General features: G+C 52.8%; 1 protein-coding gene across 1 annotated transcript; it reads left to right on the top strand.

Moving 5' to 3' along the window:
* Positions 1-8,049: 8,049 nt before the first annotated feature.
* On the top strand, positions 8,050-12,281 carry RFPL4A (ret finger protein like 4A). Its single transcript, XM_086690776.1, has 3 exons — positions 8,050-8,137; positions 9,530-9,824; positions 11,397-12,281. Exons 2-3 carry the CDS (start codon positions 9,539-9,541, stop codon positions 11,996-11,998), a joined length of 888 nt encoding a protein of 295 aa, XP_086546902.1. The 5' UTR covers positions 8,050-8,137; positions 9,530-9,538; the 3' UTR covers positions 11,999-12,281.
* The last annotated feature ends 2,807 nt before the right edge of the window (positions 12,282-15,088 follow it).

The following is a 15,088-nucleotide window of genomic DNA, read 5'->3' as shown; positions in this document are numbered from 1 at the left end:
GAAGCCACACTAAAAGTCTGTGCCTGAACTTTGATTGGCCATAAAATCTCTCCTTCCCCATTGGCTGGCATGACTCTTGATCACCTACACTCTGGAGGTGATGGGAAACCATTTAGGCGTGTTCTCTCCACCTCAGGTGTGAGCAATCTTCCTTCAGGCATTGCTGACGGCTGCTGACTGATGGATTTTCTGATGACACTACTAATCACATCCCCCTGTATGATATAACCGCCAGGCTTTTGTGGGCAATCTTCTCCCACAGGAGCCACTCTCTCCTGATCTGAATATCTGACTTCTGCTGTCCCATCATCTTGTGCAAGTTCTTAAACTTCCACAACAGCACCTACAATGGGGAGCATCTATAGATGAGGAAACCGATGAGCATTCTCGAATAACTCGCCAGGGATGGAAAAGGCAGAAGTTAGATCTTAGGAATGTCTTACTTTTTATTACTGTGATAAGAACACTTAAGATGACACCTGTACCTTTAACAAAGTCTTCAGTGCACAATACAGTGTTGTTAACTGTAGACACAACGTTGCACAGCATAGCCCTAGAACTCACTCATCCTGCATAACCAGAAGTTTATATCCCCGGAACAGTAACGCCATCCTTGCCCTTCCCCCAACCCTCAGAAACCACCAATCTACTCTGCTTCCTTGGGTCTCTTTTAGATACCCCATTCAAGTGGAATCATGCAGTGTTTGTCCTTCTCAGTCGGTCAACCGACTGAGCCACCCAGGCGCCCCCAAAGACATCTTCTATCTGGACTTTCATAGAGGGTGTTGGCCAACCATGCTTGGAGTATCAGACTATGCTTTATTTTACGTAAACACATGACTCCAGTCTGGGTACTGAAGATCAAGTCTACCAGCCCTCCTACAGGGGAGAGTTGACTTGTAACAAAAGTGTTCTGGGGCGCCTGGGTGGCTCAGTAGGTTAAGTGTCCAACTTTGGCTGAGGTCATGATCTCACGGTTTGTGGGTTCGAGTCCCCCATTGGGCTCTGTGCTGACAGCTCAGCGCCTGGAGCCTGCTTCAGATTCTGTGTCTCCCTCTCTCTCTGCCCCTCCCCTGCTCATGCTCTGTCTCTCTCTCTCTCTATCTCTCAAAAAAATAAACATTAAACAAAAATTTAGAGAGGCACCTGGGTGACTCAGTCGGTTAAGTGTCTGACTTTGGCTCAGGTCATGGTCTCACGGTTCGTGGGTTCGAACCCCCCATTGGGCTCTGTGCTGACAGCCCAGAGCCTGGAGCCTGCTTCGGATTGTGTCTCCCTCTCTCTCTGCCCCTCCCCCATTTGCAGTGTCTCTCAAAAAAAGAAAAAGCATTTTTTAAAAAGTGTGTAGATAGTCAAAGCAGATAGTCAAAGCTCTGCCAATAACAGCTCAATGAGTGAGTAAACTCTCTCCCTCTAGCTACCTCCAGCCATCCTTTCTAGAACTCTGCAGAAGTTCGAAAGCAAAGCCATTGTTGGGTTCCAGATTCACCTCTCCTGTTGGCTGCTTCTGTCTTTGGGCCTCCAAAGGTTACAAAGGACGCCCCCTTCTGGTGGGAAATGCACAAACACCTGGCCCTCCACTGGACACTCTCTCCTACCCTTACCCCTTGGGCACACCCACCATGCCTCTCTGATCTGGTTTATTTTTATTTCATCCGAGCAGAAGTTGGAATTTCCCACCCAGGCAGAGGTTATATTACTCGGACCACACCTATTAAGGGTGTGGGTGAGAACTGAGAAACTATGTCCTACCCCCATGTAACAAACTTATTTAGTTGTAAGCCCTTTTGATACCTAAAGTGATAAAATGCCTTATATTCAGACAAAGAAAATGAATAAAGCCTACTCAGAACATTCTGTAAAGCCTCGTCAGTGAACAGAATCATTTCCTCAGACATGTTTTTCTCTATGTTTGCAGAAATTTATTTTTAGAGGTTCATTAAACAAACTAGAAACTATCTGGGATGCCTTGTTAGGTCAATGAGAACATTCCTTTGATTCTTTTTTGCCATAAATATTGCTCCAAATAAAAGATATTTAAAGTTTTTTGTTCTTACTTATTTTGAGGGGAGGAGGGGTAGAGAGAGACGAAGAGAGAGAATCCCAAGAAGGCTCACACTGAGCCCCGAGGCGGGGCTCGATCTCATGAACTTTGATATCATGACCTGAGCGGAAATCAAGAGTCAGATGCTTAGCCAACTGAGCCACCAGGCACCCCAAAAGATATTTAAATTTTTTTAACGTTTATTTATTTTTGAGAGACAGAGAGAGAGAGAGACAGAGCGTGAGCAGGGGAGGGGCAGAGAGGGAGGGAGACACAGAATCCGAGCTGTCAGCACAGAGCCTAATTTGGAGTTCAAACCTACAAACCGTGAGATCATGACCTGAGCCGAAGTCGGACGCTCAACCAACGGAACCACCCAGGCACCCCTTAACTTTACAAAATTCTAAAACTCATCTATCTGTAATAGATTGAAATGATATTCCACTGTGACCATTTTTTCCCCCTGTTTGATATTTTGTCTGTTTCGCATTTTCAAATTTTTTTTTCAACGTTTTTATTTTATTTTTGGGACAGAGAGAGACAGAGCATGAGCGGGGGAGGGGCAGAGAGAGAGGGAGACACAGAATCGGAAACAGGCTCCAGGCTCTGAGCCATCAGCCCAGAGCCCGACGCGGGGCTCGAACTCACGGACCGCGAGATCGTGACCTGGCTGAAGTCGGACGCTTAACCGACTGCGCCACCCAGGCGCCCCTGTTTCGCATTTTCTATTTGCTTATCTTGGGTTTGGAAACTTTCACAAACGAACAATTATTATTTATATGAGGAGGAAAACGGAGGCCTTAAAATAAAGAACAAAGCTCAGTGGCAGTAAGCACCTTACAGAACAGTGAGATTCAACACAGGATAAAGTAAAACCTTGATTCTCCTGGGCTTCAGGCTGTCAGAAGTCTGGTGAGTATCCTTTAATGACATTGTACTACGTGCAGTTTGTGACATCCCCAAATCTGTTTTTCAAAGCTCTCCTTCCTTTTCCTCATGTGAAATGTAATCTTTACACCCGAGACATGTATCACAAATACCTTGCATGTACTCTTAATGTTTCCTTTTTACCATGCCTTACCAAAACTCAGAGGAATTTCCCATGCTTTTACATGTGATTTAAAAAGCCATTTTTCTGGGGCACCTGGGTGGCTCAGTCAGTTGAGTGTCCATCTGTCTTCAGCTCAGGTCATGATCTTGTGGTTCGTGGGTTCGAGCCCCGCGTCGGGCTCTGGGCTGATGGCTCAGAGCCTGGAGCCTACTTCAGATTCTGTGTCTCCCTCTCTCTCTGCCCCTCCCCCACTCACTCTTTGTCTCTGTCAGAAATAAACATTAAAAAAAATTTTTTTTTAATCCAGGGAAAAAAAATGAAAAAGACAAGATTGACTTTAAAATTTAGACTTAATCATTTAAAGTTTAAGTGACTAAATCAAGTGTAAATGATCACAGTTCAAGCATTAAATGACATTGTGCATCATTCCTATGCAATGATGTGCCAATACTGTGCTATTTAATGTCAAAGATTAAGGCCACGGTACCAGCTTTCACGAGCGGCTGTCTCAACAAGGAAACCTGAAGATCAACACACGAGTCTGCGGAGAACGATTCTAGGAGTGTTGCATCCACACGACTCCTGAAACAGACTGCTACAGGCACCAGTGACAGTCACAACAAAGTTTATTACAATGAGAGGCAAGGCCGACCGATCTAGACCAACACTCTTGATAAGAATGCGGCCCGGAACAGCTGGGGTACAGAGTTTTTAAAGCCGATCACATCGTTTTATCATTACCTGGGAACAGAACAGAGAAACAGTTCCCAGATGAGTTAGAAACAGTTGCCAGATGAGGTGATTATTTTAGACTTTCTGCCGCTTAGTTGCAACCAGTGGATCTCCTTGACCTTGCCTCTGATGCTCTTTTCTTTCAGCTTCTGTTTCCTTCGTTGGTGAAGACTGATTTACAAGAGTATGAAGCGTGATTTACCAGAGTAAAAACAAGGCTGTTATCTTTTGACCTTCAGTGTCAGAACAAAACTGTTATTTTTCAAGCTAAGCGTTAGCCCTACACTACAATTTAACCCTTACAGGAGAAGGGTTTACAAACTGTCCTGGGAACACAAGGTAGAGGAAAGATTTGTCTTGGGACCAGAGGAAAGGTCCCGATAGGAAGGAACAACCAAGGGGCTGTGACTTTCTTGGAGTTTCGCCAGATCAAACATGCTGAAGTATTTCCACGCTGAAGGAAGGATGGGACATCATGTACCTGTGAGTTTACACTGCGGTGATTTTAAATCGTCTTGTGAAGAGCAGGCAGTCAAGGTGTCCCGAGGCATCAGGAGGCATAGACGTTTGCTAAACGGAGCCGCCTGGCAACAGGGGAGTCCCGGGCCTCTCCAGGTTTTCTGGGAAAGTAGGGTGGAGGCAGGAAGCCTGCACCAGAACCGAGAGGCACAAGGGGGCCTCCTGGGGGGTGGCGGCGAGCTGACCCGAGTCAGGTTTTAGAATTACTTCATTTATCAGAGGTTGTTAGAAGCCTAAGACACTCACAAAGCAAATCTTGCCCAGGCTTTTTATATATGGAGAATCAAGGACGAAATAAGTAGGAGAATATTTAACAAAAACCAAACCCCAAATTTCATTGCGAAAATATATGTGTTTTATATTTATGTTTATATTTATATTTATGAGCTATTTGTTATGACTCATCTTTATTTTTTTTAATGTTTATTCATCTTTGAGAGAGAGACAGAGAGACAGAGCGTGACTAGGGGAGGGGCAGAGAGAGAGGGAGACACAGAATCCGAAGCAGGCTCCAGGCTCTGAGCTGTCAGCACAGAGCCTGACATGGGGCTCGAACTCACAGACGGCAAGATCCCGACCTGAGCCGAAGTCGGTCGCTTAACCGACCGAGCCACCCAGGTGCCCCATGACTCATCTTTAATTTCAAAAATATTTTAAATGATTTTTCACACAATTTACTTTTTTTTTTTTTTTTTTTTTTTTTTTTTTACTTTAAATGTCCAGTAGGGAGCCTGGGTGGCTCAGTCAGTTAAGCGTCCAACTTCAGCTCAGGTCATGATCTCACTGCTCGTGGGTTGGAGCCCGGCTTTGGGCTCTGTGCTGACACCTCTGAGCCTGTTTTGTCCAGATTCTGTCTCCCTCTGTTTCTGCCCCTACCCTGTTCATGCTCTCTCTCTCTCTCTGTCTGTCTCTCTCTTTCTCTCTCTCTCTCAAAACTAAATAAACATTAAAAAAATGTTTTTAATGTGCATTAAAGACGGATGACAAGAAGGGATTTCTTTTCTCTAGTCAGTGATTGGCTGTAATACGGGGGGTCGGGGGGGGGAGGAGGGGATCTCCTACGAGGGGATAATGTGCAGCGAAATTCCATTGCACCTTACTCTGGACCACAGTACAACGTGATTACTTAGCGACTATGTTGTTCCTCTGTCAGCTTGGACCTATATCTCCTCAGGTCAAGGTGAAGGCATGAGATCCATTGCTAATGTTGAAATAAAATAGTGATTTCCAAAGGAGAAGCCTCACCAGGCGCAGGTTGGGGTCCCCGTCCAGGGCAGTCCCCGTCACCGCCCAGAGTCCCAACTCCCAAAGACGCGTTGACTTTCACACATGGGGAAACATGTTATTTGCAAAGGCCAGGATCCCACTCATGGCTGGTCCCCATCTCCCCGGTGGTGTCTGAGATGAACCCAGCAAAGTCCAGGGCACAGAGTACAATACTGAAGTCTCGCGTGCTTTATTGGAATCGGGAGGAGATGCCCGCGTGGCACACACTCCTGGGCCATCAGAGATGACCGGGTGGGGGTTTCTGTGCCCCAGGCAGGGTCGTATCCACTGTGGACAGAAGGAAGCATTTCCACGAGTGGGCAGACCCCATGGCCCAAATGCCCCCGATGCACTTCATCTCGTCTACCGTCTGTCTGGCTGTGGTTGCCAAAGCTTTGCCGCAGCAATCTTTCCTGGCTCCGGAGCCAGGACTGAGTTAACGGCTCGTGTTAACTGGACTGAATTGTTTCCCAAATCAGCCGCTTAAGCACAAGTCAGAATTACAGAGATTTCTTTTCCCCGCGAGTCTAAGAAAAAGAGACAAGATAATGTTAATGACGTCAAGTATCTTGTGAGGAAACAAAGAGCAGACATGGGGGCCTTGCTGCCCCCCCCCCATCATCTGCACGGGTCTCCCTTCAGGCTGGGTCCCGGGAGGGACCCCGAGGAGGAGGTGTGGTTAAGAACCCGGGAGGCGGGAGAGCAGGGATGGCAAACGTGGGCTGGGGACGTGCCTCAGTTTCCATTAGAAGCGATACGGACGCCCAGTAGGTGCCAGCAAGGGATTCTGTGGAAGTGAGCAACTGAATGATACTTAACGTAACCACATAGACACAGTCTAACCCCCTCCCACCCCCGCTGTCTCCCACTTTCTCATCCTGCCCCTTAATCTGTGATCAACACGGAGTCCTCTAAACTGCAAGGGACAGCTTTTGCACATGATTGAAAAGAAAAGCCTCCTCCTATGTATCTCATCTCTGTTGTGATGGAGCACATCCCATGGTAATAATTGTAAAACATCTTCAGTCTTTGATTCTGTAAAGAACGTGAAGCCAGACCTTCACGGGCTCACTTGTCGTCAGGGATGAGCTTTGGGGCTTGTTTACAGAACTTTTTTTTTTTTTAATGTTTATTTATTTTTGAGACAGAGAGAGACAGAGCATGAACGGGGGAGGAGCAGAGAGAGAGGGAGACACAGAATCGGAAACAGGCTCCAGGCTCCGAGCCATCAGCCCAGAGCCCTACGCGGGGCTCGAACCCTCGAACTGGGAGATCATGACCTGAGCTGAAATCAGACGCTCAACTGACTGAGCCACTCAGGTGCCCCTGTTTACCGAACTTTTTTTTTTTTTTTTTTTTTAACGTTTATTTATTTCTGAGACAGAGAGAGACAGAGCATGAACAGGGGAGGGTCAGAGAGAGGGAGACACAGAATCAGAAACAGGCTCCAGGTTCTGAGCTGTCAGCACAGAGCCCGACGAGGGGCTTGAAACCATGAACAGTGAGCCACCCAGGCGCCCCATGTTTACCGAACTTCTAAGCAAGGGTCCTCACGTTTGTGGAGAAAACACTTGTGGAGAAGTGGCCGTGACCTAGTCCGTGTGATTTGGGGAGAGACTTCTGAGTGGGCTTAACCATTTGTGTGGACCAAAATGGGGGAATTCACCTTCATGACCAAAACTATTTGATGGGGTGCCTGGGTGACTCAGTCGGTTGAGCATCCGACTTTGGCTCAGGTCATGGTCTCACAGTTTGTGAGTTTGATCCCCACGTCAGGCTCTGTGCTGACAGCTCAGAGCCTGGAGCCTGCTTCCATTCTGTCTCCCTCTCTCTCTGCCCCTCCCCCACTCCAGCTCTGTCTCTCTCTCAAAAATAAACAAACATTACAAAAAAAAAAAAAAAAGAAAATGTTTAAAAAAAAACTATTTTGGGGCGCCTGGGTGGCGCAGTCGGTTAAGCGTCCGACTTCAGCCAGGTCACGATCTCGCGGTCCGGGAGTTCGAGCCCCGCGTCAGGCTCTGGGCTGATGGCTCAGAGCCTGGAGCCTGTTTCCGATTCTGTGTCTCCCTCTCTCTCTGCCCCTCCCCCGTTCATGCTCTGTCTCTCTCTGTCCGCAAAATAAATAAACGTTGAAAAAAAAAATTAAAAAAAAAAAAACTATTTGAAGCTAGCCTCATTCATGTATAGGGATCAATAAGGACGATGTATCTTTAAAAAATGTTAACCCTAACCCCAATTCTCATCACCCACAGAGGAAAGATGCAACATTTGTCTAGAATGATCCCGCGGCAACCGTGTGGTCTTATCATATTAAAAGTAACACTTTGAAGTTAACCTCCTTTGTTTTCGGTGGCCTCTCTAACAGAGAAAAGTCCCAGGGACGCTAGAACTCATCCAATTCTGACTGGATTAGAGGGGGAGGAAATGGGTGGGATGGGCGGGGAGCAGTGCTAATAAAAGCCCCTCCTGGGAGATCTCACTTCAGAACTGCTGCTGGGACAAGACCTGGGGCCAGAGCAGAAGAGGTGCGTACAACCTTCTTATTTCCCAAGTGTCTACACAGACCCATAACTACGGAGGACAAACGGGCGGTTGCCAGGGGGGTTGGGGTGGAGGTGGGAGGCACGGGTGAGGGGCAGAGGGGGGTCCCGGCTTCCAGTTAGGGAGTGAGTCACGGGGAGGAAAGGCAGGTGCAGGGAACACGGTCAGTGAGCTTCTGACAGTGTGGTCGGGGGACCCTCGTGCTGAGCCCAGCGTAACTCCAGACCCGTCCAATCACTATGTTGTACGCCTGAAACTAACATAACTTTGCGTGCCAACTGTAGCCAAATTTTTTTAATTTTTTCAAACTTTGGGGGCACCCGGGTTTCAGCTCAGGTCAGACCTCACGGTCTGGGAGTTCGAGCCCCGCATCGGGCTCTGGGCTGACAGTGCGGAGCCCGCTGGGGATTCTCTCTCTGCCTCTGTCTCTGCCCCTCCCTTGCTCACGCTGTCTCAAAATAAATTAAAAAAAAAAAAAAAACTTGAAAAATGTTAAATATCTACAAGAGCTCATAGGAGAAAGCAAAGTCTCAGAAGGGAGCGATCGATAAATGCAGCCAGTGCCATCTGATGCCAACTCAGGGCAGGCACAGCGTGTGCTCCTGGGGTCCTGGGCCCCTCTGAAGGGAGCGGCAGGCAGAAGGTAGGTTCCCCACACCGGCTTGCAGATTCGGGACGGTCGCCCCGTGCTGGGCCAGAACGGAGCTTGGCCAACGCAGACGTGGTGAGCAAAGCCCCAGCCACTGACATCCTACCTCTCACGCTGGGCTGCAGCTTCTGTCCTGTGCAGGTGGGGTAGCTGCTGGGGGGGGGTTGGGGGGGGGGGTGGGAGTGGGGGGGGGGAGGGGGTGCGGTCCTAGCTGCCCAGGAGCTGACCCACCTGTGGAACGGCAAGCTCCTTGTCTGGCAGCCTCACAGACAGACAATGAGGCAAATCTAATCGACCTCAGCAAAATGCAAGCCTCCCAGCATGAACTGGTTTCTGGAAGTTCTGCATGAGATGGTATACACGCTCTGTGCGTCTCGTCGGGTCTTCCCCGCTACACGCGTGCGTGTCTCACGCTCGCGGCACTGTTCTGTGTGGACAAGCCCCACCCCGGGTGCTCCTAGCCAGGGGTGGCTGGCCGGCCACCAGCTGGGACAGCTCAGGTGCGGTAGGGCCCCTCTCACCACACACTTAGGGCCTGAGGGCGAATCGTGTCCTTCATCCCATCTAGCATCTTAAACCTCAGAACCCAAGGGCCGCGAGTCCCGTACGTTTGTACGTGTGCGGGACCTTTGCCGCCGGTTAGTAGTGACTGCAAAGCACCGCGGGTGTAAGGGGGAGAGTGGCCCAAGGCCTCATGGAAAATTCCAACGTGCACGTCTCTCCCCAGACAGGGGCCATGGCCGAACACTTTAAAGAAGTAAGCAGGTGTCTCGTGTGCCTGGCCTACCTCGAAACGCCCATGTACCTGAAATGTGGCTACGTCTGCTGCCTGCGGTGCCTGGATTCGCTGCAGAGAGAGCCCGACGGGGCGGGCCTACTGTGCCCCTCCTGCTCTGTGGTCTCTCAGAAGGAGGACATCAGGCCCGGAAGCCAGCTTGGGAGGCTGGTTGCAAAGATCAAGGAGTTAGAGCCCCAGCTGCGAGCTGTTCTACGGATGAACCCAAAGATACTCAAGTTCCAAGGTACAGCCTGTCCCCACACGTAAATGCCCTGGAAGACGCAGCCTCCCTACCCGTTTCTTCTAATGTTTTTTTTTTTTTTTAAGGTTTATTTATTTTTGAGACAGAGGGAGAGAGAGCACGAATGGGGGAGGGGCAGAGAAAGAGGGAGACACAGAATCTGAAACAGGCTCCAGGCTCTGAGCTGCCAGCACAGAGCCCAACGCGGGGCCCGAACTCACAAACCGTGAGATCATGACCCGAGCCGAAGTCGGACGTTTAACCCGACTGAGCCACCCAGGCGCCCCCTGCCTACCCATTTCTTAAGGGCATGAGCTGAAACATAGCTTTCCAAGGCCCGGTCGTGCTTTCCTGGAAGTACAGATTAGCGCCATCTATGAGAAAACAATTTCAGCTTCCGGCCGTGGCCTGCACCCGAGAGGAGTCACGCCTGACTCTCTCCCAAGTCAGGGTTACCGTGGATTCTCACGGCTCAGCTGCGCGTCTAACGTGCTCAAGGATGCCAGGAGGGACCTCCCAGGCTCCTTGGAGCTCGCAGAGCCCTTGCTCCTGCCGACTCTGTCCCGACTTCCCTGTGCTGGGTCCTGAGGGGTGGCGGGTCCCGTGGGTGTGAACGGGCTGTGAGGAGGGTGCTGGGGTGGGCACACCAGCCCACAGTGTCATGCCAAGGACACGGGTCTCTGTGTTCCCGGAGTTTACTTCCAGCTCCTTGCAACCTGAATCTGAGATGGTGAGCCGTGTCCCAGAAACGTGACCGGTCTCGACACGTCCCCTGTGACGGTCGGAGGGTCTGGGCATCTTCCAAACACCTGTGTGCTGGGACGCCAAGTGCAGCCGTTGGTGTTCGGTCCAGAGGGTTTACTTCCAAGGCTACTGGCTCCACCCATGCGGCCACCTGGCCTCCCTACAGGGCAAGCCAGAGACGTGGGCAGCACCCACCGTCCTTTTCCTCCCCACCCCCTGCCCCTCCGGCACTGCCCTGTGTCTATGTCACTGCCAGAGCCCAGCACGTCCCCACTGGTGTCCACAGGGGTCCCTTCCTCTGCCTGGACTGTCCAGAGTTCACCCGTCTCCTTCGGGACCCCCAGCCTTACTCCTCTGTGTGATTACAACTCCAGGGAGCAAGGGCCCGGGATGCACTTGTCTGCTCAACATCGGTAGACGAGGAAGGTACTGGCCAAGACAATGAAATATGTGAAAAACTTGCATATTTACTGTTATTCTGCACTAAGTGCACTAGTTTCCATCACATTCACCCGATGCCTGCAGGTCAGCAGGGCCCGCACTACTTTGCATGATAATTTGAGACCATGCCGCCCGGCGTCTTCGGTCGGATCACTTGGTGTGAAGAGAACACACGCTAGGAGTCAGAGGGACTAGTTCTGAGCACCGTCACCCACTCTGTCTATAAAGTCGACCTCCTCAGGGGCCAGGGAAGTTTCCCCGGGGAAATTCCGGGCAGCACGGAGCGGAGGGTGAAGGGGTGCGCAGCCGAGACGTCTGGGCCTTTGCAGCAGACGTGCAGAGGGCCGCCGGGCGCGTGTGCTTGCTGACTGGCTTCTCTCTCTCCCACAGTGGACGTGACCTTGGACGTTGACACGGCCAACGGCTACCTCGTCATTTCTGAGGACCTGAAGAGTGTCCACTGCGGGTATTCCAGACAGAACCGGACGCCCCGGGCCGAGAGATTCGACTATGCCCTCTGTGTGCTGGGCTCCCCTGGGTTCTCCTCTGGCCGCCACTACTGGGAGGTGGACGTGGGGACCAGCAAGGAATGGGACGTGGGTGTTTGCAGAGACTCTGCTCATCGGCAAGGGCCGGTTCTGCTGTCCTCAGAGTTTGGCTTCTGGACGGTGGGTCTGAGGACAGATCTCTTCCAAGCCGGCACCATGCCTGTGACTGTTCTCTCGGTGAGCCCCCGGTTACACCGCGTAGGGGTCTTCCTGGATAGGAATTTTGGCACCGTTTCCTTTTACCACGTTAGCGACGGATCCCACATTTTCACATTCACTGAAATTCCTGCCGCGGAGACGCTGCGTCCGTTTTTTGCTCCTGGGAATCCGACCACGGACGGGCAAGAAGTCCTGAGAATCTGCCCTGTGAGGAGCCCAGGCGTTGCCAGCAACCCCGCGGGTTCTGGGCAGAGCAAACGAACCTCCGATGCAGAACATTTGTAGAGAATTCCCGTGTGCTCACAGCCGGAGCCGGGAGCTCTCCTGCAGGTTACGTGCGTGGTGCGGACGTGGCAGGAAAACACGCCAACGGCTGGTGAATCGTGAACGCTAATTACATGAAAGCATTTAAGCGTCAGCACAGTTGTTTCTCTGGGGACTCGTTCCTATTTCGGTTCCGATGACTGGGTTCTGGGTTTTCACATCAGTTTCTGAGTGTGTTTTATTTTCTGCAGTATTAACTTCGTGTGCAATGGAGGTTATAAACGAAGTAAAAACTTGGATGTGACCCAACGGGTTAATTGACTTTCTAGGTGATATGTGGGCCAAGACCTATGTAAACAGTAAAAATGTGTGTGTGTGTGTATTTTCGGTTTTAGTCAACCGCTGAAAGGCACACATTCCTTTCAAGTGCACACCAGTCCGGGAACGCGGGAAGGAGGCAGATAGGGCCGTCCAGGAGGTGGCAGCCTGGCATCACGGGGGCTCGGATGCACTTGGTACCACCGGAGTGCCAGCTTAAAGCAAGAGGTTCGCCCCTGGTCACTCTGCATTGGGCTGCACGCCCCCCCCCCCCCCCCCCCCCCCCCCCCCCCCCGGTTTTCCACACACAGCGAACATACCACTGTCAGCCCAGGGAGGTTCTTTGCGGGCAGGGGGCGGGGCTGTGTCACCCCGGCAGGATCCACCCCTTTCCAATACAGCGCCATTTTTAACATTTCCTTTTTGTGTGCCGAAGTCATCCTACTTTATTTTCTAATGTTCAGTTATCGCTGCCTAGTTAGGGCTAGGCTTGGAGTGACGGTAAGTGAACCGGTGAGAACACCCCACACAGGGCCTCTCCCCCTGCAGTCCACTCCCCTTGGAGAGCACGGGACTGGGGTTAACTGTTACAGGGCCCACATCAACACAGGCTAGCACATCCCCCGGCAGCAGAGGGGGCCACCCGTGTGCAGTTCTCAGGAGGGGCCTCCAGGGTGCCGAGGATGAGGGGGGCCGGCCCTCAGCACGGATGGTACAGCCAGGCCGGCATCAAAGGGTTGGCAAGCAGGTTAGAGCACCGTTGTCTAGAGTCGTGTTTGCTCGAAAGTGTCCAGAAGACGCGTTTAAGAAGGAATCGTTAAATAGAACTCTGAAATTACAAATGTGCAAACTAAAATACATGAGTGATGAAAAAGAATTAGCCTTACACACAGAATGAAAAAACAGAAATACTCAGTAGGAAGCAACAGAGGGCAGAGACCAGGCCCACGGCAGGCGTGTCCTTGTCCCAGGGGCTGGGGCCCGACGGGCCTGCAGGGCTGGAAGTCACTCAAAGCACAAGGCCGTGCAGGGAGCTAACTTTCCTCAGTCGGCAGTAAGTACACTAGGCTCGCGGGCCACGTGGTGTCGCCCACACGTACGGAAGGCTGCCTGTGTAAGTGGCAGCTGCCACAGACAATAGGAAAACAACAGCGGCTGTGTTCCAATAAAACTTTATTTACAAAAATAAGCAGCGGCCGGGGCCGTAGTTTGCCCACCTGAGTTGGGGCGTCATGCGCTGACTGCACATGGGTCCCGTGCAGCACAGAGCGGGGCGTGTGCACACTGAGAGCGTGGAAGGGGTGCGGGGTCCCGTGTGCCGGGCCGGGCGGCAGGGGGGCCAAGTAGGTCAGGATTCTGCATCGAGGGCAGACGAGTTCTGAAGGGAAGGTGAGGCAGAGGCAGAGGCTGGCCGAGGCAAGGCTCTGTGTCGTGCTTCTAGGACACAGGTGAGAGGCGGGGACACCGAACGCAAGGGAGCCTGAGCGCTAGCAGCTAGCGCAGTGGGCTGTGAGAGCACACGTCCTGAGACGCGGGGCAGGCTTGCGAGTAGGCGGGGCCTCTGCCTCCATCTTGGCCTCCGGTGCCCGGGCGGGTCACAGACCCACACACTCACCCCCAGACAAGCCCCGGCCGGCCTGTCCCCTCCGGCCCTGGCACAGGTGGCCCAAAGCCCCTGCAGACACACCCACCGGGACCCCCACCAGCCCCCACAACATTGGGGCCGGAGTCCGAGCGACTCACAGGAGGAGGAGGAGGAGGAGGAGCGAGCCAGTGAGGCAGGAACGGCCGGCTGGGCTCCTCAGCGCTCAGGTGGGGGCCGGTCACTACAAACCCGGCGCGCAGGCCTAATCAGGGGTCGGGGCTCTTAGAGGGACGAGGCGGGGGCACCGGGGCTTTGGAGCTGACGTGCGTTCATACCGAGGGAACGAGAGGGGACGCGCTAAGTGCTGCGGCCGCCGTCTGGGGACAGACCCTCAGGGCTTCTGGACAACAAACCCAGGTCGTGTTTCTATCTCCCCCTGCCCCTCCCCGCCCCATGGAAGGAGGGTCCAGCCCGCCGGGTCCCTGGAGCCCCGGGAAGACCAAGACCGGGGCTCGCCCACCTGCCCCCGTGCTCCCAGCACCCCAGGCCCTCCCTTCTCTGGGTGCGGAAGCTGCCGCTGTCCCATGCATTCAGCCACCGCGCCCCTCGACAGCAAGGACAGAAGTCCAGCCGCCCTGCCGGCAAGGTCACTGCCGCTCCGCCATCTCTGACCTGCCGTCCCCGTGGCTGTCCCTGGGGCTCATAAGCCATCCCCTCATGTCGGCCGCCTCCTTGGAGTGTGAGACACAGACAGCCCTCACCACCATGGGAGAGGGACCCACGGCAGGGCGGGGGGCGGAAGAGCAAGAGCTCAGACCCGGTGTCCCTCTGCTCCGGTAGCAGCATAGACCACTGCCGGCTGTACCCGGATGGGCATGCGCACTGGTCACAGCACGGCAGCACCGCCGCGCGTCAAGCGCACCCCGCCATCGTCTCAGGAACCCTCACCTGCTCATCCACAGCTCACCCAGCCCTACACGACCCCCGACCCCCACGTGGGGTCCACTGGCCACAAGCATGTGTGAAGCACCCACACCCAAGAACCTCATTAAGCTCTCCAGCCCCGAGTGGGCTGCCGCCCACGGGGACTCTGGCACCCCCCACGCCCGAACACGGCTGCCCACCGGAACTGAAGCCTCCGGAACCGACACTTCTGAGACGCACCGGCTCTCAGCTGCCCCAAGGGGCAACAAAGAGGCCCGGAGCCC

The sequence above is a fragment of the Puma concolor genome, chromosome E2 (genome assembly GCF_028749965.1).
Source record: "Puma concolor isolate L17-30 chromosome E2, mPumCon1.1.hap2, whole genome shotgun sequence".
Classification (NCBI taxonomy): domain Eukaryota; kingdom Metazoa; phylum Chordata; class Mammalia; order Carnivora; family Felidae; genus Puma; species Puma concolor.
This window is presented reverse-complemented; position numbering and strand designations above follow the sequence as displayed.